This window comes from Hordeum vulgare, chromosome 2H (assembly GCF_904849725.1).
Source record: "Hordeum vulgare subsp. vulgare chromosome 2H, MorexV3_pseudomolecules_assembly, whole genome shotgun sequence".
Classification (NCBI taxonomy): domain Eukaryota; kingdom Viridiplantae; phylum Streptophyta; class Magnoliopsida; order Poales; family Poaceae; genus Hordeum; species Hordeum vulgare.
The window spans coordinates 251,144,000-251,171,485 of record NC_058519.1 but is presented as its reverse complement, the minus strand read 5'-3'; the positions used below and the strand labels follow the sequence as shown (position 1 = coordinate 251,171,485).

The 27,486-nt window shown below is 46.2% G+C and overlaps 1 protein-coding gene across 1 annotated transcript; it reads left to right on the top strand.

The window, feature by feature from the left end:
* Positions 1–26,390, top strand: LOC123426010 (mediator of RNA polymerase II transcription subunit 14-like). The gene is made up of 8 exons (XM_045109789.1): positions 1–639; positions 11,355–12,434; positions 12,713–12,810; positions 14,256–14,430; positions 17,321–17,987; positions 18,212–19,155; positions 20,543–21,519; positions 24,577–26,390. Exons 1-8 carry the CDS (start codon positions 406–408, stop codon positions 25,376–25,378), a joined length of 4,977 nt encoding a protein of 1,658 aa, XP_044965724.1. The 5' UTR covers positions 1–405; the 3' UTR covers positions 25,379–26,390.
* The last annotated feature ends 1,096 nt before the right edge of the window (positions 26,391–27,486 follow it).

The following is a 27,486-nucleotide window of genomic DNA, read 5'->3' as shown; positions in this document are numbered from 1 at the left end:
CGTGTACCCCGGTCTGACCCACCAGCTCGCCCATCTTCTTACTGCCGTTCCCTTGGAAAGAAAGAACTTCTTCCTGCCGGCCGCCGCCTCGCGATCCCAGCTCCACTTCCACAAACTTTTCGAACTTCCCCTCCTGGTCCAAGCCGAACTCTACCGGCTGCCGCTCCCAACCTCTCACAGGATCCCCAATTTGAAGCCCGTGGTGGCACTGCGGGGGAGTAACTCTATAGCCGAGGCAGCGGCCGCTCAGCCGCCCAGCCGCTCCGTGTACGTGGAGCTTCTACTATCTCCTGGAAGCCCCACAGGAGAGCAGCTGCGGTGGCTATGGCACGGCTCAGTCACCTGTAGGTCCCTACCACAAGACGTGCGTGAAACCCTAGACTCTTCACTCTCGCGTGGTGGTAGATGGCGGGGGACCTGGGTCAGCAGACAGTGGATCTGGGGACGGTGGCGCGGCAGGCGGCGGAGGAGTCCTACCTGGCGCTGCGGGAGCTCGTGGAGAAGTCGCGGGCGGGCGCCGACGGGGAGGGAGCGCAGCAGAGGTCGGATACTGAGAAGAAGATCGACCTGCTTAAATTCATCGACCGCGCCCGCCAGCGCATGCTCCGGCTCCATGTCCTCGCCAAGTGGTGCCAGCAGGTCCGCAGCTGTCAATTGTTTCCTTCTTTGAATAAGGAGTTTGAATTTTCATTGTTCAATTAGAACTGCAATTTGCGTCCTCAAGTAAAAAATGTTTTTATAGGATCAGGCCTTTGCTTGCTCTGGTCTTGCCCACTGATGGCTGCCTTAGTTGAATAGAGTGATGGAAAACAGTTTTGGGTTTTGTTGCAATCATGGCCAGAAGTGTTCACTCTAGTAGGAAATCATTGTTCAACACTTCATTGGTACTATAAGAATTTTAGGCATCCTTGTATAAGATTCATAATACTTTATAATCTTGGGGATGGCTATGATTGCGTCGAATGGAGTATACATGAAAATCTGTTTTGTCTCCATTCCACCATTATAACTCCGACCAGACTGCCCTACAAAACCCACATATCATTGAAGGGGATATTTTCCTTTATGATATAGTTCTCCCGTTCCAAACTAATTAGAAGTTCTAGGATTGTCCTTAGTCAATCATTTTTAAGTTCGATCAAGTCTATAGGAAAATATACTATGATCTACAATATCAAATATATATAATACGGAAATACATTTCATAATGAATCTAATGAAGCAAATTTGGGAGATATAGATGTTAATATATTTTTATATAGATTGGTCAACCTTAATGAAGTTTGACTTAGGACAAGTCTAGAACTTCAATTATTTTGGAATGGAGGGAGTATAACTTTCAAGCACTGAAGAATGAGCGAATACTGAGAACACCCACTATTGTAAGTATAATTTTGCTAAAATTGTGGAGGCAGTTAGTCGGCATTTAGCATTCAGTTTAGGACTCACAATCCTAATCAGAATCCACGGAGAATCAGTTTTGCAGCACCCTAGATGCTATAGAATAGAAGGTGTATGACTTGTCAATCCGCCTTGCTTGTCAGACCATGGTTTACACACTCGGTCAGTCCGCATCAACAAAACTGAATTTATGTGAATCATATGAGTAGTATGCATTTGCTATTGAGCAGTATGACATATGAGTATATGACAAGTCTCAAGCAAGTAGACTTGTCTTTTTTGAACGGTAACTTTTACAACAAATCTGGCAAACCAGTCTATGAACCAACACCTAAACCTACAAAATGCTATGAAAGTGTCCATATCCTTGAGCTAAATCGATGTTGAATCTTTCCATTTCACTGAGACATTTTCAAAACAAAACAATTCCCCTTAGATTTGATTGATGGAAATATTAGTCAGGTATATGTTTGGGTTGTTATTATTGTCTTCACGTTGCTTGGCGAAATTGACTCACCTTAACATAATTTAGGGCTCCCGATGCTTCGACTTCAGTTTGGTCAGGCTATCCATTTAGTTTGAAGGTAGTAAAGTATTGGAAAGAGTATATTTTTAGCCCTTCTGTTGCTGAAGTTTACGCTTGGTCCCTCTACTCTACTAGAGAACAATCTTGGTCCCTCAAGTGTTATCCCTCCCTTGCTCCACGTCTCAACCCATTAGCACAGAAAATTGAAAACAATCATGAAAAGTGGGATGCCATGTGGGGCCGAACATACAGGCGCAAGGGCCATGCTGCGCACGGACTGCCCTAGTTCGTGTCCGAGTCTAGGGCTTGCCGACTCCATCTAAAGTTAGAGTAGGAGTTCGGTTCCTAAGTTGAAAGCGTTTAGTCCCAAAGAAGGTTATCCTACTGACCAGATCCAATTTCAGTTAGAGTCCAAGGTTGTTTCTTCAATTGTAATTGGCTGTTTATATAGCCTCCCTCACATGAGCAATAAAACAAGCAAAAAAGTTGATCTATGTTCTCCCCTCTTGCTCCTGTTGATGGGGATATGTACCTAGGGTAGGGTCATAGGCCTGACCTACATATCCTACCCAAGGGCACTACATTTAAGACTTAAAGATTACAAGGAAGACTCCGACTGACTCGCCATGGTGCATGGGTCACTCGGTAGAACATCCACTCGGAGACTTTCTCCCTTCACTCGACAGAAGACTTTCACTCGGAAGAACTAGAAGCCAGTCGACCGCAGAAGATCAGAAGCCACTCCAGGGAGGCCAACAAGCGGGCATTCGACTGGTCGTCATAAGTAACATTTATTACGCACGTTATCAGTAACATACGCCTTTATCTCTATTAATCGAACCCTTGGTTGCCCGGCCTTGATGAGGGGTAGTGCACTCTATATAAGCCACCCCTCCCCTCTGGCACAAGGGTTCGCACCCTCTGTAACACACATATTCCACACGACAAGAGCTCCTGAGCACTGAGACGTAGGGCTGTTACCTCCACAAGAGGGGCCTGAACTCGTACATCGTGTGTACAAACTCGTCGTAGCTAGGACTCTGCCCTCTCCTTACGTACCCCTCACCTCTACTATGAGGCTCGTTCCCACGACACCTGTGCCGTGCGCTCCTCTCACCCCTGCTGTCGCGGCGGACCGCCAGGACTATCGTCCTTGGCTACCGGTATCTCATGACTACCTCCTACGCTCCACGTCCCAGCATGCTAATTCCCAAGCACCTGACAATTTGGTATCAGATTCATCTATGATCCCGGGGACAATCATAAGTCAGCCTCCGACGTCATTGCCACCACCAAACACCCTTGAAGACATCACTGCCCTAATAGACGAATTTGAGCAAGCTCCGTTTCTCTACTAGATTGGTTTTCTCATGTTCGGTGGGGAGAGCAATCCATGTCCATGGCTGATCAGATGCAACCTGTTCTTGCTCTGTCAGCGCACACTAGAGTCAGACAAGACATGGTTGGCTTCCTACCACCTCAATGCTGTGCCGTGTACGACCACTTGGAGGAGAAGATCAACCTACCGTCTTAGAGAGATTTTTGACAACTCATTTGGACCACTTCAGACCATTAACGCACGCCAATCCCTTTGGTGAGTTGATCTCGGTTTGCCGCTCCTGCATGGTCCTGTAGTACACCAAGTGATTCCTTGAGCACCTGACTTGCATACCTCCAATCCTTGCCACCGAGGAGTTGGACATCTTAACCAACAACCCGGGCGAGCCTATGAAGATGGAAGTTGAGATGACAAACCCGACCTCTTTTGAAGCATCCATGGATCAGATTGTCTCCTTCGAGTGCTTTCACAACGTCTCGATAGCCGCGGTGGCCACACATGCTCGTTTGGTCCGCCAGCCGCGCCCGCAGTTAGGTCCGGGCCCGGTGGCGTCCGATGCCACTTGCTTAGCGCTGCCACTTGCCTTCAAGAAGCTCATTGGTGCCAAGATGGTTGATCAGCGTGCTAAGGGTCTATGTTTCAACTGCGATGAGAAGTTTGTCCACGGGAATTGTTGCAAACGCCTCTTCTACATCAAGTCAACAAAGACAGTAACTTTGATGAGGATTGCGAGGACATCTAGATCTCCCTCCTAGCTATCACCTGCATTCCTACAAGCGACACCATGCAGGTTGCCGTGCGCATCGGCGGCCGCGAGCTCGTCGCTTTGATAGACTTTGGCAGCACCCATAGTTTCATCAGCAAGGATCTTGTCGCTTCTGTCGGAGCACCCTTCTTGGATGGGTGTCTCCTCCACGTCACGTTCGCCGTTGGCGACCACATCATTTGTTGGGGCCTTCTTCGGCATGTCACCATCACCATCGACAAGGAAAGCTCCTGGATGGCCTCCCGACCTTCTCCGACATGCCGCCATCATCATCGGCAAGGAAGCTCCTGGACGGCCTCCTGGCCTCCTTCGCAGACACCTTCACCGAGCCCAAAGGGCTTCCTCCACCATGCACATACGATCACCGCATACGATTGTTCCTCGGGTCTCAACAGGTGGCCATCCGGTCATACAAATAGCTGGCCATCCAAAAGGTAAGGTTGAGCTTGAGAAGCAACGTGTTGAGATGCTGGAACGCGTCCTCATCTATCGTAGCTTGTCGTCTTCCTCCTCATCGGTGCTCCCGGTGAAGAAGCACGAGGGCACTTCGCGATTCCGCGTCGGCTATCGGGGACCATGAAGGACAAGTTCTCCATTCCCGTCATCGAGAATCTTTTGGATGAGCTGAAGGGCGCCCGCTTCTTCATGAAGCTGGACCTTTGCTCTGGCTACCATCAACTACGCATGGCTCTAGAGGATATCCACAAGACATCGTTCCACACGCATGAAGGCTTCTTGAAGCTCGTGGTGGTGGCATTCGCTCTAACCAATGCCTCGGCGATATTCCAGGTGTTGAACGATGTGCTTCGTTCCTTTTTACGTCGTTTTGTGCTCGTATTATTTTACGACATTTTGACCCACAACACTTGATCGGACCATCTTTTCACGTCAAGCTCGTCTTGAAGGCTTTGAGGGCACATCAACTTTTCCTCAAGCGCTCCAAATGTTCCTTTCACGAGGAGTCGGCGGCATACCTCGGCCACATCATCTCCGCCGTTGGAATCACCATGGATAGCGAGAAGATACTCACTATCTTTGACTGGCCGGTTCCACGGATGGTCCGTATGGTGTACGTCTGCCTGGGAGTGGCAGACTACTATCAGAAGTTCGTCCACGATTTTGGTGTCATCACGACACCTCTCACGACACTTTCGAAGGAGGGTTTCTTATGGTCCAAGGATGGGCCCGCACCCCAATGCCTGAAGACCGCTCTCACAACTGCACAGGTCTTCTAACTCTCTGATTTTACCATACCGTTCACGATGGAGTGTGAAGCTTCAGGCTTAGGGTTCAGCGCGGTGCTTCACCAGGATGGCGGCTTGATCGCCTACACCAGTTGTGCAGCCGCTCCCCGACATGCCTCCTTGGTGGCTTACGAGCGGGAGTGTATCGGTTCGGTCCATACTATGCGACTATTGCGGTCGTACCTTGGGGGGAGCGTCTTCGTTGTTAAGACCGACCACTACAGCCTCAAGTTCCTCCTCGCCGGCTGCTTGCGACCATCCCTCAACATCATTGGGTTGGCAAGCTATTGGGATTTGACTTCATTGTGGAGTACAAGCCGGGACACCATAACGTTGTGCCGACACCCTCTCTCAACGTGACGTGTCGGGGACCTACTTACGCGCCATCATAGGGCCAGGCATCGGCCTCTTCCATGGCCTTTGTTGTTGGTTGCTGCCCCTGACCAGGGGCATGAGGGCTTTCAAAAGTCGTTGCATCACCTTCGTCAGGATTTTTACCTCCCCCAGGCTCGGGTGGCGCTCGAAAACTACATACGCGCCTGCACCGTGTGCCAGACGCAACAAGAGGGAGTGGATTCATCCAAATGGCTTGGTTCAATCACCGATAGTGCCATCTCGCATTTGAGAGGACATTGCGTTGGACTTCATTGAAGGGTTGTCCAAGGTTGACGGCAAGTGCGTTATACTCAGGGCCGTTGACCGATTTTCTAAGCATGCACACTTCATTCCCTTTGGCGTACCCTTATACGGCGGAGTCAGTGGCTAAGTCGTCCTTCTCCAACATTGTGCACCTACATGGATTTCTAGCTTCCAGTCTCAGGCTATGGTGTGGTTCTTGCTTTTGGATTTTGGAAGGCCTCATTCACGGCTGCGGGCACCCGCCTTCACATGTGCTCCACCTTTCACCCTCAATCGGACGACCAGTCACAGGCGGTAAATCATGTGATTGGCATGTACCTGAGATCCCTCATCGGAGATCGCCCTCACTAGTGGCTCCAGTGTCCGGAAATTGCTGCAACACCTCCTATTACTTGGCGCTCAAGGATACTCCCTTCTGGGTGGTTTATGGCCGCGATCCTCCTTCCTTTCAAGCCTACACTCCAGGGGAGATTCACAATCAAGCGGTGGAGCGGCAAATTGTCGACCCTCACCAGTTCTTCATCGACATCCGTGGGCGGCTTTTTCAGGCGGCGTAACACTACAAAAACTAGTACGATTGTAAAAATCCTCCTTTGTCCTCTGACATCAGTGAGTTGGCCTGGTTGTGCCTTCATTATTGGTTGGCAGCATTCTTAGGCCCCGATGTGAAGGACAAGTTGGCGCCTAAGTGCCATGCGCCGCTCAAGATTGTCGCCAAGGTTGACTCGGTGGCTTATTGTCTGGAACTTCTGGTTCGCGCTGACATTCATGATGTTCTCGTGTTGGCCAGTTGAAGAATATCATGGGCTGGTCCCTCGGTGATGCCTCCTATGTTCTAGTGGCGCATCTACCCCACTCCAGGCAAGACACCGTGTGCTCGCATAGCTTGTGGTCTTCAACAAGTGTTGATTTAGTGGGAAGGCCAGTTTGCGTCTGATGCCTCTTGGAGGATGTTTGGGATCGTTATCTGTGCCTCCAGCTTGAGGACGAGCTGTTTCAAAATGGAGGGGGAGATGTCATGTGGGGCCGAACATACATGCGCAAGGGCCATGCTGTGCGGGACCGCCCTAGTTCGTGTTTGAGTCTAGTGCTTGTCTGAGTCCATCTAGAGTTAGAGTAAGAGTCCGGTTCGTAAGTCGGAAAGGTTTAGTCCCAAAGAAGGTTACCCTGCCAACCGAATCCAATTCCAATTAGAGTATTGTCTATTCATAGCACCCCACTTGAGCAATAAAGTAACCAGAAATGTTCTATTTTCTCACCTCTTGCTTCTGAGCCGCATGCAACTCTCACCCTTGCTGCCGCCACGGTTGCCGACTACCGTCCCCGGTCACCGGTATCCCACGACTACCTCTTACGCTCCACGTCCCAGCTTGCTGATTCCCAAGCACGTGACATGGTCAGAATTTTTAAGAATAGAGATTAAAATTTAGGGAAAGAACTTAAATATTCCAGTTAAGTTACTAAAAACTGTAGGGAACTTAAGAAATCTTGTAATAATCAGAAATATTTGACCACATAATTCTTTAACATTATGAGAGGCTTTTGTTCAATTTTTTTTCATCTTCAAAATCCACATATTTTTCCGTAACTTTGGCACTTAGATGAAGGATTTTCCTGTTTTTCAAACACTTTTGTTATCTCTATTAAGCTTCATGCACTAGCCAACGCAACCAAAAGTTCAAACTGATGGAAAGGGCTAGGCAATTGACATATAAACTTCAACACCCCCTCTCACGTGTGAAACGGAAAGTCAACTCGTGGACAAAGGGGGCAACGACAATTTTTTAGATAAACCGCGAAAGGCAGGACTTGAACTCAAGACCTTAGGCTCTGATACCATGTTAAGCTTCATGCACTAGCCAACGCAACCAAAAGTTTGAACTGATGGAAAGGGCTAGGCAATCCACATATACGCTTAAGCAATCTGATCTATTCTTTTTATTTTTCTTCCCTTTTCTCAATTCTCTTTATATCTTCATTGTAAAGGTTGTTTCTAGGGATTTTCTGGTGCCCAAATTTCCCTACCAAAATCTTTGCAGCCCATGACATCTTTGCTCTTACTTAGTTGGTTGCCTATGAGAACTTGCCCACTGTCTTGACATTGCCTTCACAATTATTTCCATATAGGCAAACAAACGGCCAGGGAATAACAACAACAACAAAGCCTTTAGTCCCAAACAAGTTGAGTCCCAAACAAGTTGGGGTAGGCTAGAGGTGAACCCCATAAGATCTCGTGACCAACTCATGGTTCTAGCACATGGATAGCAAGCTTCCATTCACCCTTGTCCATGGCTAGTTCTTTGGTGATACTCCAGTCCTTCAGATCTCTCTTTACGAACTCCTCCCACGTCAAATTTAGTCTATCTCGACCTCTTTTGGCATTATCAGCGTGCTTTAGCCGTCCGCTATGCCCTGGAGCTTCTGAAGACCTGTGCTGAATATGCCCAAACCATCTTAGACGATGTTGGATAAGCTTCTCTTCAATCGGTGCTACGTCAACTCTCTCGTATACCATCATTCCGGACTCGGTCCTTCCTTGTGTGATCACATATCCATCTCAACATGCGCATCTTCACCACACTTAACTATTGCACATGTCGCCTTTTAGTCGGCCAACACTCGGCGCCATACAACATTGCGAGTCGAAACACCCTCCTATAGAACTTGCCTTTTAGCTTTTGTGGCACTCTCCTGTCACAGAGGATGCCAGAAGCTTGGCGCCACTTCATCCATTCGGCTTTGATTCTATGGTTCACATCTTCATCAATATCCCCATCTTTCTGCAACATTGACCCCAAATATCGAAAGGTGTCCTTCTAAGGCAACACCTGCCCATCAAGGCTAACCTCCTCATGTCTAGTAGCACTAAAACCGCACCTCATGTACTCGGTTTTGGTTCTACTAAGTCTAGAACCTTTCGATTCCAAGGTTTGTCTCCATACCTCGAACTTCCTATTGACCCCCGTCCTACTATCATCGATTAGCGCCACTTCATCTGCATAGAGCATACACCATGGGATATCTCTCCCCGAGGCCTCTCCACACCTCAACGGGGATACAATCAGGGCCCATCGCCTTGCCTCCTTTCATCCTTTTTAAAGCCTCCTTGACCTCAAACTCCTGGATTTGCCGCACAAAACGCCTGCTAGTATCATTGACTAGTATCATCAAAGGAGTCGTCTAGTTCAATGGTAGAGCTTTCATTCTCCCCATTGAACAACTTGTCGAAGTACTCCCGCCATCTATGCTTAATCTCCTCGTCCTTCACTAGGAGCCGGTCTGCTCCGTCCTTGATGCATTTGACTTGGTCAACATCCCTCATCTTCCTCTCTCGGATATTGGCCATCTTATAGATGTCCCTTTCGCCTTCCTTAGTGTTTAACCGCCGATAGAGGTCCTCATTCGCCCGACCCCTTGCTTCACTCACAACTCACTTTGTGGCCTTCTTTGCCATCTTGTACTTCACTATGTTATCCACACTCCTATCCAGGTATAGGCGTCTGAAACACTTTCTTCTCCTTAATAGCCTTCTAGACATCATCGTGCCACCACCATGTATCTTTAGCTTCGCTTGTACTTCCCCTGGACACTCCAAACTCCTCTAAGGCCACCTTACGAATGCAAGTCTCCATCTTCATCCACATATTGGTTGCATCACTTCCTTCCTCCCAAGGGCCCTCCTTAATAACCCTCTCCTTGTATGCCTGGGCTACCTCCCCCTTGAGCTTCCACCACTTCGTTCTAGCGACTTTGGCACGCTTGTCCCATTGGACACGAATTTGAAAGCGGAAGTCAGCAACCACAAGCTTATGCTAAGGGCCAACACTCTCTTCAGGTATCACCTTACAATCTAGGCATGCACGCTTGTCTTTTCTTCTCGAGAGGATGAAATTAATCTGGCTAGAGTGCCGACCACTACTAAAAGTCACTAGATGTGATTCCCTCTTCTTACATAGGGTGTTAGTTACGATCATGTCGTAGGCTAGAGCAAAGCTTAAGACATCTTCTCCTTGATTCCTGATGCGATAGCCAAAGCCCCCATGCACTTCTTGAGAACCTGTGTTAGTTGTGCCCACGTGGCCATCGAGGTCTCTTCCTGTGAAGAGCCTCTCGCCAATTGGTACTCTCCTAACCACGTCCTCCAGGCCATCCCAAAACTCCCTCGTGGTGTTCTCATTGTGGTCTACTTGCAGGGCATACGTGTTGATAATGTTGAGAACTAAGTCCCCAACTACCAGCTTGACCAGGATAATCCGATCCCCGCATCTTTTGACGTCTACCACTCCATACTTGAGGCTCTTGTTGATCAAGATGCCTACCCCATTTCTGTTTGCAACCGTCCCTGTGTACCACAACTTGAAGCCGGTACCCTCCATCTCCTTCGCCTTCTGTCCCCTTCATTTGGTTTCTTGGACGCAAAGGATATCAACACATCTCCTCACCGCGGTATCAACTAGCTCCCGAAGCTTACTCGTCAGGGACCCTACGTTTCAGCTACCTTAGCTGAGCCTCCTAGGCCTGGCTAGCTTCCTTACCCTTCGCACTCGTCGAGTCAAATGCGAAGACCATTGCTCATTTTCCACCACACCCGGGCGTCGATGTAGCGCGCCACTAAGGATGCGACAACCTGATCCTTGCTCACTTGCCACCGTATCCAGATCATGATATGACGCGCCACCAAGGGGGTGACGGCCCGACCCTTGTCCATTTGATACCGCACCCGGGTTCCGATGTGGCGTGTTGCTGAGAGGGTTACGCCCTGACGAAAATCTTTTGGGTTTCATCTCCATAAGAGTGGCCGAGTTTTGACGTTGGCTCGCCAAGCCTATCACAGCCCTCCTCCTTTATCCGGGCTTGGGACCGGCTATGTTGAGACAACATAGGCGGAGTTAAACAAACGGTCAAAGAATCTCTAGTAAAAATTGGCAGCGCATGATGTGGAATCAACCAAACATACTTTCAAACTAAAATTTCAGTTAAAAAACAATTTTTCATATTTGTTTCTGGATTTCCCTTTTTTTGTTCTGTTGATCCCCAGCTTCTCCTTAAACTACTCGTGTTTTCTAGAAAGGAGACTATACCCCCCCCCCCCCCCCCCTCTTTTAATTTTCTCGCATTTTTTATTTCTTTTGTGCTGATTGGGCATCCATGTGTGTTTTTTATGGAGGAAAGGACCAAAGTTCATTTAGAGATTCTATGTATGCAAAATTCTAGCTGAAGAAGTGGGTACTGAAGTCACAAAGAAAACCAAAATGCCAACTTTAAAGTATTTTATCATTGTGTATTTGCTCTGACAGGCTACAGTCTACCTTAATTCCTTAGCTACTCAACAAAGAATGTATTACAAAACTAAGTTTCCCCCCTTCATTAACATATTCGGGCCATCAAATCATGTATCAGTAATTTTGTGATTGAGAAATTGCTTTTGATCTTCTGCAGGTGCCTTTGCTTTATTACTGCCAGCAACTTGCATCGACTCTCTCCAGCCATGAAACTTGCTTCACCCAAACAGGCGATTCACTGTTCTTTATGCATGAAGGATTGCAGCACGCCCGTGCTCCCATTTTTGATGTTTCATCTGCGATAGAAGTCATACATACAGGGAGCTATAGGAGATTGCCTAAATCTGTAGAGGAAATAGGTACTCAGAATACACTTTTTCAAGATGAGCGGATGCCTACATTGAAGAAATTAAGCACCCTTGTGCGGGCAAAATTACTTGAAACCCTAGTTCCTAAAGAAATATCTGAGGTTTTGGTGGCTGATGGAATAGCCAATGTACAGGTAGATGGTGAATTCAAAGTACTCCTTACGTTAGGTTACCGTGGGCACTTCTCGCTGTGGAGGATATTACATATTGAGTTACTTGTTGGTGAGAAGACCGGGCCTATTAAGCTTGAAGAGACAAGACGGTATGTTCTGGGTGATGACATCGAACGGAGAATGGCTGTGGCTGACAATCCCTTCACAATTTTGTATACAATTCTCCATGAGCTATGCATCTCTTTTGTTATGGACACCGTAATTAGACAGACTAATGTTCTACGACAAGGTAGATGGAAAGAGGCAATAAAATCTGAACTTGTCTCAGATAGTCATAGAAGTGCAGGACAAGGTGGGAATAATGCTCCAACGCAGCTTGGTCAAGATGGAGAGCTTGATTCAAGTGGGTTAAAGATACCTGGTTTGAAAGTAAATTATTGGCTGGATGAAAGAAATAGTGGGTCAGCAGAATCTGATTCATCTCCATTCATTAAAGTTGAGGCACTGCAAGATATGCAGATAAAGTGTCAGCACAGTTCATTTGTATTGGATCCACTTACAGATAAAGAAGCTGATCTTTCTCTTGATCTGAGTTGCATTGATGTTGAGGCACTCATTTTGAAAGCAATTGCTTGCAATATACACACACGTCTTTTGGAAATTCAGAGGGAGTTGAAAAAAAATACTCAGATTTCTCGATCCCCATCTGATGTTGTCCTGAAACAGAAAGAAGTTCATATGGACGTCCTGCAAAAGGTGCTAATATAAACCACTATGTTTAGGAGCATTCTAGTGGATTTTCTTATGTATGGGATACCTTACTGATTTGCACTTGCCAAAGCAGGATTCATATTTTTTTGTACCAGTCCATTACTGAAAATTCAACTTCACTGAACTCTTTATTTTCTTATATTTGCTCGAGCTAACACTTGTGCTAATCCCTTCTGAAGATTTTTCGCTTGTGGGCATTTTTTATGCCTGCTTCCCTGCTTAGTTCTGATTTTTAGTGTTTTGTCTCTGTCCATAAATTGCAGAGAGTGGATAGAAGGGGCTTCGAGAATTGTTGTACAAATGAAGTGCTTCAGGTTAGGGCATATGGAAAATCGTATATTCACCTGGGAATAAATATCAGGTCTGTTGTCATTTACCTTCTGCATGGTTGATGCTTCATCCTTAATTTCTTGTCCTTAATATCCACAAGGTATTTACTGTCAGTTTATTCTCTTAAAGAATATTCATTCCATGGTCATGGACTCATGGTACTTAAAGCAACCAACATGCAGTCGTAAACTCTCTGGCAGTATAGTAGGTATGACAGTGACTTCTTGTAGTCTTTTATGTGAGAATCCTGTCTTTGCTTTCTTAGTATTTAGCTGGTGGCGCACAACTTCAGCTGCACGCTCGTGCACCGGCACCAATTACAGTTGCTTGTCCACAGGCTGCAAGCAAGTATAGTTGCACGCGCATCCACCGGTGTGCAACTGCAGTTGCACGTCCATCGGCCACACGCTACTGTATGTCCATCAGTTTCGCACTACTGTATGTCGATCGGCAGCGCGCAACAGCAGTTACATGCCCGCCAGCCATGTACAACTGCATGTCGACCGGCGCCGCGCAACTGCAGTTGCTGTTGAGTTTGTAATCCTGTTTCCCGTCAGTAGCTAGCTTGTTTAGCTATACTGTTAGCTAAATAAACAGCCATGCAGCATGTGCATGTCCATGCCCTGGCCTATCTCGTTCTGGTTAGTTAGTTAGCTATTTAGGTGTGTGTCTTGACCAGCTCATGGGATGACATGAGCATGGTGATTGTGGCACACGCACACCTTGCGTACATTGAGCATCGTGGGATGGCACAACCGCAAGCTCGGTGCCAACGGGTGCTTTACCTAGGTGTTGGTTGGCAGGCAAATGAATTCCTAGGTGATACCGTGACAACTATGGTTATATCTGTCAAGTAGACTGGCACTGATGCAAGTGTTTTTCAATATTTAATCTTGACCACTATTAGTTCAAGTCCGCATTACTTCATACGTACAAAATTGACACCACGGAAAAGTGTTTTCTAATAAGAGATCAATGGTATCAATATTTTTATCATGTAATTCACATATTGGTGAACAAATATTGGAAAGCGTGCGAGCCTTATATTTTTGGATGAAGGGAGTGATCCTTTTAATTCATGATAAAAGGCCTATTTTCCTGCCTGTTCCATAATATAGATTCCAATAAAAATCAAGAGTGTCTTATAGTGAGTTCTTTCTATTCTAATTTCTACGCCTTCCATCAATACTAGGAATGAAAGTCGTACACGATTACCCCCCCTGAATAGGTTTCAACAAGTCCGTTGTCATGAAGGAAAGAAAAGTACCTCCTTAGGGGATGTTTAGGAGAGAATTGATTTTGAGTTTAGTTAAAGTTTGACCATAGAATATGGGCGTGTAAGACTGTAAGACCTCTGACCCCTATGCTACAAAGCATGCAGAATGGTAAGATAAAACCCCCTATCTAATCTCTATATTTGTTGCAGCTCAGTCCCCTTTACTTCCTAAATTTATACCTTATTTCTTTCTACAATAGGAGTGGTGGCTTCCTCCTGCAATCACCAAAAAATATATTACCACCTTCTGCAGTATTAGACTCTGAAGAAGCCCTTAATAAACGGAGCATAACACCCCCTGAGGTCTTCGTGAGCTTAAAGACCAGAAGCATCCTTCACTTGCTTGCTGCGACAGGAAGGTTTTTGGGCCTGAAGGTTATCAATTTGCTCAACTTGCTGTCTTTTTCTTCTGTTGTGTTGCAATCAGCTCTTGAACTTATTTCTTGCGAAGATCTCTTTGAATACTGGAAAAATCTAGGAGCTTAGATATACTACGACATGAAACAGCAATACGTCGTCTTGGTCATGGTGAACCTAAAACCAAAACCTTACTTGGTTGTACAATTATTTGCTTGGTAATTACAATAGCCAATAAAAGAATTCTCATGCAACTGATTGATCATACTTGGTCTTGCAGTAACCATTTTCATGTCAAAGAAACAGTAACCCAATATGAATAATGTGAACTGTCATAATGTAGATCAAAGGAGTAACTACAAAGCAATTTGACACCAGTTGCAGTTGGCACCAAGTATTTTAGAGAATCTGCCAAGTCCAGTGGGGCCAATGTCACAATTTGGACCAAGTATAATAAAATTGGGCTGGTTCATTGACTCAGGTCCACTGTTAGTTGCCACGCCAACACCACTTGGGCTAGCCCCTCCCCCACCTCCCCGTTTCCTCCCCTTGCCCTCACCTTCTGCCCTGCATGGTCTAGCAACACCAGATCTACTTAAGTATTCCCTCTGCTCGTGGCCGCTGAAGAGCAGGAGACACAATGGCTTGGTGACCGTGCGCATACTGAAAGAACGAGTCCAGGGCCCACACACCTTCACTCGGTCATCGACAACTTCTTTTTCTTCTGCTTTTCGTTATCCCAGAAAAACTGAAGAAGCTATGGTGTCAGCCACTCTCCCCAGATCTACAAGGGTTTGGATGGCGGTATTGTGTTGTTAATGCCCTACTACAACGCTTCTTCAGTTAACCGCTACATTTCTTCAGTTAGCTGTAGCTTATCCGAAAATTCTTCAATTTGATCCAATGTCCCATCTCACTCCTTGCAAGGACTCGTCGCTCGACCGTAAGATGCTTATTACCGTTACCGTTACCACAGTTAACTGTTGACCTCTTTCACTATTACCACAGTGGCGGGTGTAGAACTGAAGCCTATATAAGTCGTGATGTGGCTATGGTTTTGGCTATCGTTGAATTCCCAGTTGGCCTGAATGGCTAAACTCTGATACATATAGCTGTAATAGATAAATCAGCCCTCTGTTTGGCCTCTATACTAGCATATAGTCAATTCCTAATTTCTTCCGCAAGTACATGTCTGAATTGTTCTAGGATTTGACATATTGGTATTCAGAGCAACTCTTCACCGACATTCCGGATTGGTGGTTGTTCCCTTGCAGATCATAAAGTCCCACCAAATCCCTTCCCTAGAGTGTGGTAGTGGTGATTTTGAGCTCCAGTGGCGAGTGGCGGTGCCAATTTCGTTTGGGTGCAGATCAGTAGGGCGGATGGGCTGCTCGGGAACATTTCCCCTGTGGTAAAATTCCCAGTCCTTCGCTGATCCATGTACCATCGGAGGCGTGGATCGTGACGGCGGCGGGATTCGAAGTTTGGGGCTTGGTTGCTGGTTTGCTAGTGGTAGAATTCTCTCCCCTCTTTAGGTCATGGGGACGGGGCACGACAACAAGAGCTTGGGTGATGCTGACCTTCAAGAGGTCAGAGCGAGTAGTAGGAGTCTAAAAAGCTGTGGCAGATCTGGGTAAGCAATTTCCAACCGACATGTGATGCTGACCTTCATTGGTAAGCAATTAACAACCGACATGTGATGTCAGACTTGCTGTGACCGGTGCACCGGGATCCTACAAGCACGATCATGGGGAGCTGAAACCGAACACATGGGAGAGCTGCAATGGCGGAAAAAGACGTGCTGAGATTGCTAGGAACGATCGAAAGGGTAGCATGACGAACGGATCCGTGGTCGACAACGGTGCTACGATGGTGTTGCATGGCAACGAGTGGCGAGCCCATGAGGTGCTTTGGCGAGCAGTTGCGGGGCAGCGCGCTATGACATTGCTGCGTCTGCGGGGAGAGATGGCGATGTACAACTCCGAGTACTTTGTGCGGGGAGCGAAGGAGGAAAGCAAACGAATAAATGGGATGAGGATCAGATGGCCTTAGCGTGTCAGATCCAACGGCTCGCGAGCAACCGGCCTCGGCTTTCAGCCGGTCGACCGGGCAGAACATCGACCATTCTTTTGTTGAATTGTATATGTGGATTGCCTAGCCCTTTCCATTTGTTCGGACTTTTGGTTACGTTGGCTAGTGCATGAAGCTTAACATGGTATCAGAGCTAAGGTCTTGAGTTCAAGTCCTGGCTTTCGCAATTTATTAAAAATTGCTGGTAGCCCCCCTTTGTGTGCACGTATAGGCCTCTTGAGTCATACGTGAGTTTCGCGCGCCGTTGCTCTCTTCCGGTTGCACGTGTTGACTTCTCTTCCCCGTCACACGTGAGAGGGGGTGTTACAGTATATGTGGATTGCATTAGCTCTTTCCATCAGTTCGGACTTTTGGTTGCGTTGGCTAGTGCATGAAGCTTAACATGGTATCAGGGCCTAAGGTCTTAGAGTTCAAGTCCTGGCTTTCGCAGTTTATTAAAAAAACTGCGACCGCCCCCTATCTGTCCACGTATAGGCCTCTTGAGCCATATCTCTGAGTTTGTCCACGTGTTGACTTCTTGACTTTCCGCGTTACAAGTGAGGGGGTGTTGAAGTGTATATGTGGATTGCCTAGCCCTTTCCATCAGTTCGGACTTTTGGTTGCGTTGGCTAGTGCATGAAGCTTAACATCTTTTATGTGTACTCATAGTGAAACGTCGTTTCTATATTTGGTTGCGTTGGCTAGTGCATGAAGCTTAACATCTTTTATTTGTACTCATAGTGAAACCTCGTTTCTATATTTGATTGTTTTCGTTCATATAGTACTATCTTATCTTAAAACATATATACTAAATTTATTTGTCTGGTGGTTGTTCCAGGTTTACTCTGAGTGTCAGATTACTCTGAAGATACCAAAATCCATACTATATGGTTCAGATTTTATGGTTATGGGATTTCCTTGGGGTACAAATGTCTATTATCTTCTGATGCAACTTGATGACAACCTCATGCCGGTTTTTTATTTGCTTGAGGTGCATACTGACGGAGAAGACAGGTCTAATATTGATACAACCACTGACGCTAAAGAAGTTGTAAGGTTTAACAGAATTGACATTGGTCAGATGCAACTAGGTGAAGATGAATGCAGTGCAAATCTTCTTGATGTAGAGAAATTACAGGTACTACAAAGCAAGTTGAACCAACAAAGCATGGAAGATAGGTCTCCCAGGCAAAGTGGAATTGACGAGTCTCTTCCTCTAAAGCATTCATTTTCTTCTGTTGTTAACACAGTATTAGGATATGAGCAAGATTCTCCAAGTAAGGAAAATCGGCTGCCTTATAGTTCGCCCTCAATTCATTTGAGTCCTCAAGAAGTTGGTCATCAGGGGGATAGCAGTAGAGCTGGCCCACCTGAACTGGATGATGACTTACTACGTTCTAACACCGACACAGCAAAACTCGCTTCTGGTGTCACTTTGGACAGTTATCTGCTGAGTAATTCGAAGTCTGCATTTAGTACAGATACCACCAGTTCAGACCCTGCAGGTGATCCATCCAAGCTATCAGCTTGTGAATCCGCTCATGACTTGAGCTCATTTAGATCTCGAGAAATCATGTTATTGTGGATGGAAATAAATCTCGCTTTGTTTTCTCAAATAATCCAAACTATACTACTGTGCACATTAACCAAAGATATTCAAGTAATTTTTTATTGTAAAATAAAGTGAGGTTTTGTTCTTACTGTTATGCTTTTATTTGGAAATTGGCAGGTTTGGAGAATATCTCCACTTTACGCTCTGAAGTTCCATCTAGAAAGCGATATCTTTCAGAGTTCTTGTTGAACATCCCATCGTTACAGCGATCAATAATCGATGGCGGGCCAAGAAAGAGAAGGAAGCTGCTAGAAGATGCAAGCAACGTGCAATCTCGAACAACCCTCACCTATGGAACTATACTCAAAGAAGGAAATTGTTGTATTACAGAAAATATCTATGCTTCTGTGCTTCTTCAAGTCATAAAGCATTGTTCGCTTTGTATCAAATATGCTCAACTGACTACCCAGATGAATTCTCTTGACATTCCATATGTAGAAGAAGTTGGTCTGGGGACACCCTCCTCTAGTCTTTGGTTACGGCTGCCTTTTGCTCAAGATGGTTCCTGGAAACACACATGCTTACGTCTTGGCAAAGCTGGAAGCATGTCGTGGAGTGTTAGGATCAACGATCCATATTATGGTGCACTGTGGAAACTTCATGGAGGCAGCAATACTACAGAATGGGGTTCTGTTCGCATTGCAAACACTTGTGAGATGGATTCACATATCTATTTTGACTATGATGGGATCATTTTGACTTACAACTCTGTTGAGGCTGATAGTATACAACGGCTTGTCTTGGAATTACGACGACTTTTAAATGCTCGTGTATTTGCTTGTGGAATGCGGAGGTTGATTCGTGTTAACGTAGATGAGAAACTAGTTGAGAATCAGGTAGCTAGAAGGGCAAAGTTACATTCTGCAAGAAAAGGTTTCAGGAATAGGTTATCGGACCAGACGGCTAAAACTTTCCGGATTAACGCTGTTGGTTTGATGAACTTGTGGTTCAGTTACGGTGCCAATGCCATGACGATGGTTCACTTTGTTGTTGAATGGGAGGCCGATAAGGTTGGTTGCACAATGCGTATTTCACCAGATCATCTTTGGCCACACACAAAGGTATGGTTTTTGGATACAAGCGTATTGCATCACAGTATATGCAACTTGTGCATTACATTACTGCATGTTTGACTGACTTGTGATTATGCTTCATTTGCATGTTGACTAAAGTTTTATATTTGAAAATGTGTCACCTCATTTACTAGATTGGATATTGATAAAGATTTCAGTGAGGTTGGTATGATGGGGACTAGTGATATCTCTTGGTGAGGTTGGTATGATAGGTAGCAGTGCAGTTGTGCATGCTTTCCTTTTTGAACTGCAGCTGCCTTAGTGATTAAACTACATTTGTTCTCAATCCACTCTATAGTCACCTGACCCTTCCCGGACCCTGCGCAAGCCGGAGCTACGTGCACCAGGCTGCCCACTTTATAGTCACTTGCATCCAACTGAACTACTTGACTTAGGCCCTGTTTGGAACCACCCAGATTATATAATCCAGTTTTTATAATCTATTATGTCCCCAAACAGGACAGATTATTGTGTAGATTATAAAAACTAGATGGACAGATTATTAAAAACTCATAATCTACTCTACACCAGCTAAAATCAGATTATGGATTGCTAATGACCCATTACCCTTGTAAAGTTGGAGATAATTACATTCCTACCACCGCCACCCTCCTCTTTAAAAAAAAACAGAGGACAGACAGGTCATTATGCAATGTAAAACATGGATTACAGTTTATATAATCTAGCGTCCAAACATGTCCACCTAGATTATTTTTATAAACCAGATTATATAATCTATCTTCATAATCCAGATTATCATAATCTATTATGGTTTCCAAACAGGGCCTTATTTAAAAGTTTAGATACTGTTTTTGTTCAGATATGATGTTGTTTTGTACTTTTGCTTGTCTGACATGTAAACTGTTGATCAAAGTGCACATTTTTATCTTTGGAGTGCTAGCAGTCGACCAAGGCATATTTTATTTGTAACTTGAAGTTGTCAAATACTGGTGGTTTAAATTTCGTTTCCTTATCTGTAGTTGGCTAGCATTTGGTTCATGAACAAAATTGTGATGCAGCACTGGTCGATTTAAGCTCATTTTGACCAAAATGTGACCACAGAACATCATTACTTGCATGGTACTCCCTCCGTCCCAAAATTCTTGTCTTAAATTTGTCTAGAAATGGATGTATCTAAATACTAAAACGTGACTAGATACATTCATATCTAGATAAATCTAAGACAAGAATTTTAGGACGGAGGGAGTACTTTTTTACCGAGATAGTGCGAAGGGTTCTCCCAATCTATGTGTTGCGCCAGACTTTTGAATTTTCTACTTAGGCATTCTAAACTCTGAACAAGACTTCATGCTTCTATATGAAATTTGCATGAGATATTGTCAATCTTTCATTTAATCATGTTCCCATAATGCAGTTTTTGGAGGATTTTGTGAATTGCAATGAGGTAGCATCATTTTTGGATTGCATCAGACTGACAACAGGTCCTTTGCTTTCCCTTGGTGGTGCAATTCGTCCTTCAAAGATGCCTACTGTTTCTGGTTCTGCACAAAAGCAAAACAATGTTCTTTTGGCAAATGGTTCATCACCAACTACTGTGCATATAAACAGTCATGATGCTCAGACTTCCTCTATGCTCTCTGCTGTAGGCCGGACTGGGCCTGGACTAGTTCCTAGTTCTTTGATGCCTTTTGATGTCTCTGTTGTGCTCCGTGGGCCATACTGGATACGCATTATATATCGCAATAAATTCTCTGTTGACATGCGCTGCTTTGCTGGGGATCAGGTCTGGCTGCAGCCAGCAACCCCTCCGAAAGGTGGACCTTCAGTTGGTGGATCTTTACCTTGCCCACAATTTCGACCATTCATAATGGAGCATGTTGCTCAGGGTCTAAATACTCTTGAGCCGAGCTTTCTGAGTGCTAGACATACTAGTCCCAATACTTCATCTGGAAGTCAACATGTAGTTACTGCTGCGAATCGCTCGAGTGGTGGCCCACCTGGGGAAATTAAGCTAACTTCAGGTGTTGGTTGTCAGATAGCAGCTAGTGTGAGTAGAGCAAGCAATGCCATTCTACCTTCAGGATTTGCTTCACGGACTGATGGAGCTCCTGCACACCTTTCTCTCGACACTAACCTTCCTGTGCATATGAAAGGAGAATTGAACACAGCTTTTATCGGGCTTGGAGATGATGGTGGCTATGGTGGTGGCTGGGTCCCCCATGCTGCTCTTAAGAAGGTGTTGCGAGGCATTCTCAAGTACCTTGGAGTTCTATGGTTGTTTGCGCAATTTCGTGATATTCTGAAAGATATATTAGGGTCAGTTTTGAAAGATAATGAAGGTGCACTTCTGAATTTGGATCAAGAACAGCCAGCGTTGCGCTTTTTTGTGGGGTAAGATGAAATTTATTTATATATTAGCATGGTATCTACAAGAAAGCCAAGATATCCCCAGCCTTTTAACTTTACAGAAAGCCAAATATCCCCAGCTTTTCTGATAGATGCAACTGGATCACTAGATGCGTGCCATTAGAACACAATTGCACATGGAAAGTTCCCAGAGTTGTGCAAAATCTTCTTATCATTCTTTACATGAATCTTGTCCTATTTATAATAATTTAGTTTTTCTTGTTCATATATATTGTACAAAAGAAGGGATGGATGTCAAGGGTTGAAGGAGGAATTTTTAGGTGAAAGATGAGACCATAGATTTGGGCGGTAAACTTTTGGAGGGAGAACTGATCCATTCTTCTGAACAGAAATAATTCTGCCTTCTCCTATACATTAGGCAATTCGGCCCCCATCAAATTTGATCCAGTTAATAGGATGCAGGGAAAACTGATTGTTCTCATCACTTTATACCAGATGCTAAAAAGAAGAGCAGCCAGATGCATGTAGCTCTGCTTGCGCAGGGTCTAGGGAAGGGTCTGACCACTTTGGGTCTTTTGTATTCAGCCTTTCCCTACATTTCTGCAAGAAGCTGTTTCCAGGACTCGAACCTGTGACCTCATGGTCACAAGGCAACACTGTGTGCATCCTTAAGTACAGTTCTGCCCATCCTTAAATAGAGACGTGCCTGACAATTTTTGCTAACTAAATATTTTATGTCCTTTGAGATCTTATCCCTAGCACAATAGTATGTAATTAAACCAAAAGATAAAATAGCAAGCTTATAATCTTATCTAGTCTGGACGGTTGCTTGTTAAGAGCAACAATACAAGTATATGGTCTTTTACTACATGTTAGATTGTACTCCCTCAGCCGCCTCATGCAGCGGGCCCTCCAGACCGGCATCCTCCGGAGTCTCCACCCCCGCCGTGCTATCCCGGCCATTTCGCTCTATGCTGATGATGTGATGCTATTCTGTCACGCCACGACCGATGAGGTCCTCACCGTGAAGGGCATTCTGGGGGTCTTCGGTGCTGCCTCCGGCCTCCATGTGAACTATAGCAAGAGCTCTGCTACGGCGCTGCACGGGGACGAGTCAACGGCCGCCTCGCTGGAGATTCTTGGCTGCCAGGTGGCGGACCTGCCCCATTACATACCTGGGCATCCCTCTCACCACCCGCCGCCCTTCCGCGGCCCAGATGCAGCCACTCGTGGACACGGTGGCTGGACACCTTCCGTCGTGGAAGGCGTGGCTCATGAACAAGGCCGGGTGGTTGGACGCCTTCCGTCGTGGAAGGCGTGGCTCATGAACAAGGCCAGGTGGCTGGACGCCTTCCGTCGTGGAAGGCGTGGCTCATGAACAAGGCCGGGCGGCTGGCGCTCGTCAAGTCGGTGCTCGGTGCCATCCCCATCCACCAACTGCTCGCCCTCGCGCCCCCGAAGAAAACCCTGAAGCAGCTCGAGAAGATTCAGCGTGGCTTCCTCTGGGCCAGCCGCGAGGCCGCCCATGGAGGGCACTCACGTGAACTGGCGCCGGGTCTGCCGGCCGATCGAGTATGGTGGACTGGGAGTCCGCGACCTTGAGCGCACAGGGCTCGCCCTTAGGCTCAGATGGCTATGGCTCTTGCGGACGGACACTGACCGGGCTTGGCACGGCCTGGACCTGCAGTTCACACCCGAGGAGCGCGGCCTCTTCCACGCCTCCACTACCATGCTGCTCAGGGATGGTGCGACAACACTTTTCTGGGAGGACCGCTGGCTCCACGGTCAATCCATCCGCGAGCACGCGCCCTTGCTGTACCTGTGCATCCCCAAAAACCGCAGGAAATCGCGGACGGTGGCGGAGGGCATCGGCGGCAATGCATGGGCGCGGGATATCCACGACACCCTTGGCCTACAGGAGATTGGGCAGTACCTCAAACTATGGCTGCTCGTGTCCCACACCGCCCTGTCTACCGAGCCGGACAAACTCATCTGGAATTGGACGGCGAACGGCAACTACACAGCTCGGTCATGTTACCGGGCCACCTTCCACGGATCCATCACTTGCCGCTCGTGGAAGCTGATTTGGAAGGGCTGGGCACCGCCGAAGGTTAAGTTCTTTCATTGGCTCGCCAACCAGGACCGTTGCTGGACTGCAGAGCGTCTCGCCCGCCATGGCCTCCCCCACCACCCTCGGTGCCTCTTCTGCGACCAAGAGCCGGAAACGATCCGGCACCTGCTGCTCACATGCCCATTCGCGAGACAGACCTGACATGAGGTCATGTCCTGGCTGCGCCTGCCGGCTCCGGTGCCTGACCAGGATGCCACGCTCCAGGACGGGTGGCTGCGGGCAAGAGATGCCACGCCACACCCGCTCCGCAAAGCGCTTGCCTTGGTTGCACTCTTGGTGCCGTGGATGATCTGGAAGCATAGAAATGCGTGTGTCTTTGACCATGTAACCCCATCGCTGGTTGAGCTCGCTGACAAGATCAAGGACGAATCCCGAAGTTGGGCTAAAGGGATTAGGATCACCTTGCCCTCCTCCTGGGACGTCCATTGATCAATATGTAACACCGTTGTACTAGCCTCTTAGGAGGATGTATCCCCCCCCCCCCCCCCCCATCAATGCAATGAAACGCAAAGGTTTTTTGCGTTTTCTCGAAAAAGATTGTACTCCCTCCGTCCCAAAATAAGTGACTCAACTTTGCAGTAACTTTAGTGCAAAGTTGAGTCATTTTTGAGTCACTTATTTTGGTTAGTGCAAAGTTGAGTCACTTTTGAGTCGCTTATTTTGAGATGGAGGGAGTAGATCAAAATGGTAGAATTAAGTGCTGGTATATACCACCCTCCGTTCCTAAATATAAGTCTTTTTAGAGGTTTCATTAGGGTACTACATACAGATGTATATAGACACTCATTTTGCTCCGTATGTAGTCCCCTAGTGGAATCTCTAAAAAGACTTATATTTAGGAACTGAGGGAGTATTAGGTTATTATCGCATCTGTCAATGCGCACCAACATCTATGTAGATTCCTTAAGGAATACTGTATCTAAATATATTCTGACTCATTTTTCCTGCAGCGGTTATGTCTTTGCAGTTAGTGTTCACCGAGTTCAACTGCATCTTCAAGTTCTTAATGTGAAGAGGTTTCACCACCAGCAACAGCAACAGCAAGTTCCTCAGAGCAGCGCCCAGGGAGAGCTAACACCATCTGAGATACATGAGATATGTGATTACTTTAGCCGATGTGTTGCCTGTGAACCTTATGATGCTTCTAGGATTGCTTCTTTTATCATGTTGCTTACTCTGCCCATTTTAGTTATACAAGAATTTGTAAAACTAATTGCATGGAATAAAAGCTTGTCCGAGGCTCATGGGGACATTGCTACTGCAGAGAGGGCAAGGGCTGAACTTTGTTTGGAAAAGCATCCAAGATCAGTTTCAGATGATTATACTGAACCTTCTTTATTATCCAAGAGTAATATTCAGCATGACAGAGCCAACAATTCAGTAGATTTTACCCTAACTTTCGTGCTTGACCATAATCTTACACCGCATGTGAGAACATCTGGTGGAGCTGCTTGGTTGCCATTTTGTGTTTCTCTGAGATTAAGGTACACCTTTGGGGACACTAGTCATGTCACATACCTTGCAATGGATGGCAGTCATGGTGGTAGGTCTTGCTGGTTGCAACACGTGGATTGGGAGAGGTGTAAGCAGAGTGTTGTTAAAGCAGTGAATACGGTGAATGGATCGCCAATAGCTGGAGATACAGCACAAGGAAGGCTGCAAATGGTTACTGAAATGGTCCAAAAGCAACTGCAACTGTGCCTAGTGTATTTAAGAGATGGCTCACTTTCTGCTGGCTCAACTCGACCATGAAATGCATATTTTGGATTCTTGTAGTCAGACTATGGAGTTGTGTTTCTGGTCGTTGCTGACTTGCTCACTACTGAGTAAGTCACTGGATGTTTGATAATACGGTGGCTGACATACTGGTGTTCTCAGCCGAGGGCTCATGATGTTCCAGTTATTGGTTACTGGTATGCTCTATGGTGACTCATTGTTTGTTCTGTACAGCTCACCTTTGTAGCTAGTGTGCTGCTGATGACAGCTGACCATAGAACCCCTAAAATCTGAAAAACATGTTTGCGGAAGATGTACATCTCAGCTCTCAGGACAAGAAGCAGCAGCATGTGTTGCCTGTGTCCCAATGTCCCTCAGCAGTAACAATGTCTCCATGAGCCTTACTCCGTAGAAACCAGACTGAGAGGACTTGCCTAGTCTTTGGTTTGGCAGGAATTGGATTTAGATTTGAGATTCAGGGGAGGCCTGACAATGACATGGACTGCGGAGGGAGCTTGGCGAAGTGTTAGGCGGTAGGGGCGTTGTATGCCAGAAGCTGACACAGGCTATGGCAGAGCTGAAAGTATGTTCCTCTCTTCCATGAAATCTACCGTAGTGAACTGTTCTTTTTTGGGGGGGGGGGGGGGGGGGGGGGGGGCAGCGAACTGTTGAAGACCTTGTAGATTTAAAGGTGTGTGCTTGGTTTGATACCCACAAGAGACAATGGCTCTACTTGGTTTGATAACCGATATTACTGTTATCATAACCGGGACACCTTAAATGTTGTATGCCAGCATGTGGTAGACTTGTTTCGAGGCAGCGAACTGTTGAAAACCTTGTAGATTTAAAGGTGTGTGCTTGGTTTGATACCCACAAGAGACAATGGCTCTACTTGGTTTGATAACCGATATTACTGTTATCATAACCGGGACACCTTAAATGTTGTATGCCAGCATGTGGTAGACTTGTTTCGAAGATGCAAACTTATGTTGCATGTATTGTTGACAATTTAGAAAGAGTGGAGATAAAATAGTCATTTTTTCCTGGATGTATTATTATATACAAGACTACTTCCTCTGTTTCTAAATGTAAGTCTTTGTAGAGATTTCACTATAGGCTATATATGAAAAAAAATGGTTGAATCTACACTCTAAAATATGTGTTTATACATCCGTATAGTCTTTAGTGAAATTTCTGACTTACATTTAAGAACGGAGGGGTAAATCATGAAGGTTTTCATTTCTACCCTTTTTGGGCGTCCTTTGCTTAACCGGCACTTGCTATTGTTGCTACAGTGTTTGTGTGTACAGTGGAATAATTATTTCTTGCTGCTGAAACTGAGGAAAGCCTTCCCAACCTTTTGTTACAGCCCGAGACCGACGTTTCAGAAGATTCCCCCTTTATCCCGTTTTCGTCGTGTGGCTTATTTTATCTGTCGCATTATCATCACGTTTCAGAAGATTCCCCCTTTATCCCGTTTTCGTCGTGTGGCTTATTTTATCTGTCGCATTATCATCGCATCATGCGCATTATCTGCATTGCATTGGTATCCCGTTGCCGTCAATTTTTAAATTTGCATTTGTTAGTTGCCGGTTCTCGTCGTTGTTCGTACTGAGCCCGACCGCACTCGCACGCGTCCGCGGCATCGTCGAAATCTTGTTTTAAAAGTGTGTGTAAAAATTTCTCTGATTGGGTTGGAACTTGACGAACGGTCTTCTTTTATTATAGATAGACCGTCTGCCAAATTTCGTCGCAATCGCAGTCCGTCTGGTACCTGAACGGTCGGCCGTAGCGGCACCGTCTTCGGTTTATTGTCGGACGTTTTCGGGGTTTTAAACCGCGTTGCCGTGCCGCACCGTTTCCCTCTATTTTTCGGCTAACCTACTCTACACGGTCACTTATCCCGTCCCGCGTTCGGAATTGTTCGATTCCGACCGCGCGGTTGAAACCGGGACGAAATTTTGCTAAACCTGGCCCCACTTTGTCTATAAATAGACCCCATGCTTTGTTTTAGACAGCCACCCAACTCCTCTTCGGGATCCGCGCCTGAGACCCTAACCCTAGCGCAGCCACCTCCCTCTCTCTCCTCTCAGCCGTTGCGGGCCCGCGCAGCCCATCCGTGGCCCGCCTGGGCCCAGATCCGT

Bases quoted from the DNA above. Each gene is read 5' to 3' on its own strand.
- LOC123426010 (XM_045109789.1), top strand. From the start codon at position 406: ATGGCGGGGGACCTGGGTCAGCAGACAGTGGATCTGGGGACGGTGGCG. The intron at 12,811-14,255 runs GTCTGTTGTCAT...TTTCTACAATAG, and splicing joins CACCTGGGAATAAATATCAG to GAGTGGTGGCTTCCTCCTGC. The intron at 14,431-17,320 runs GTTATCAATTTG...TGGTTGTTCCAG, and splicing joins GAAGGTTTTTGGGCCTGAAG to GTTTACTCTGAGTGTCAGAT.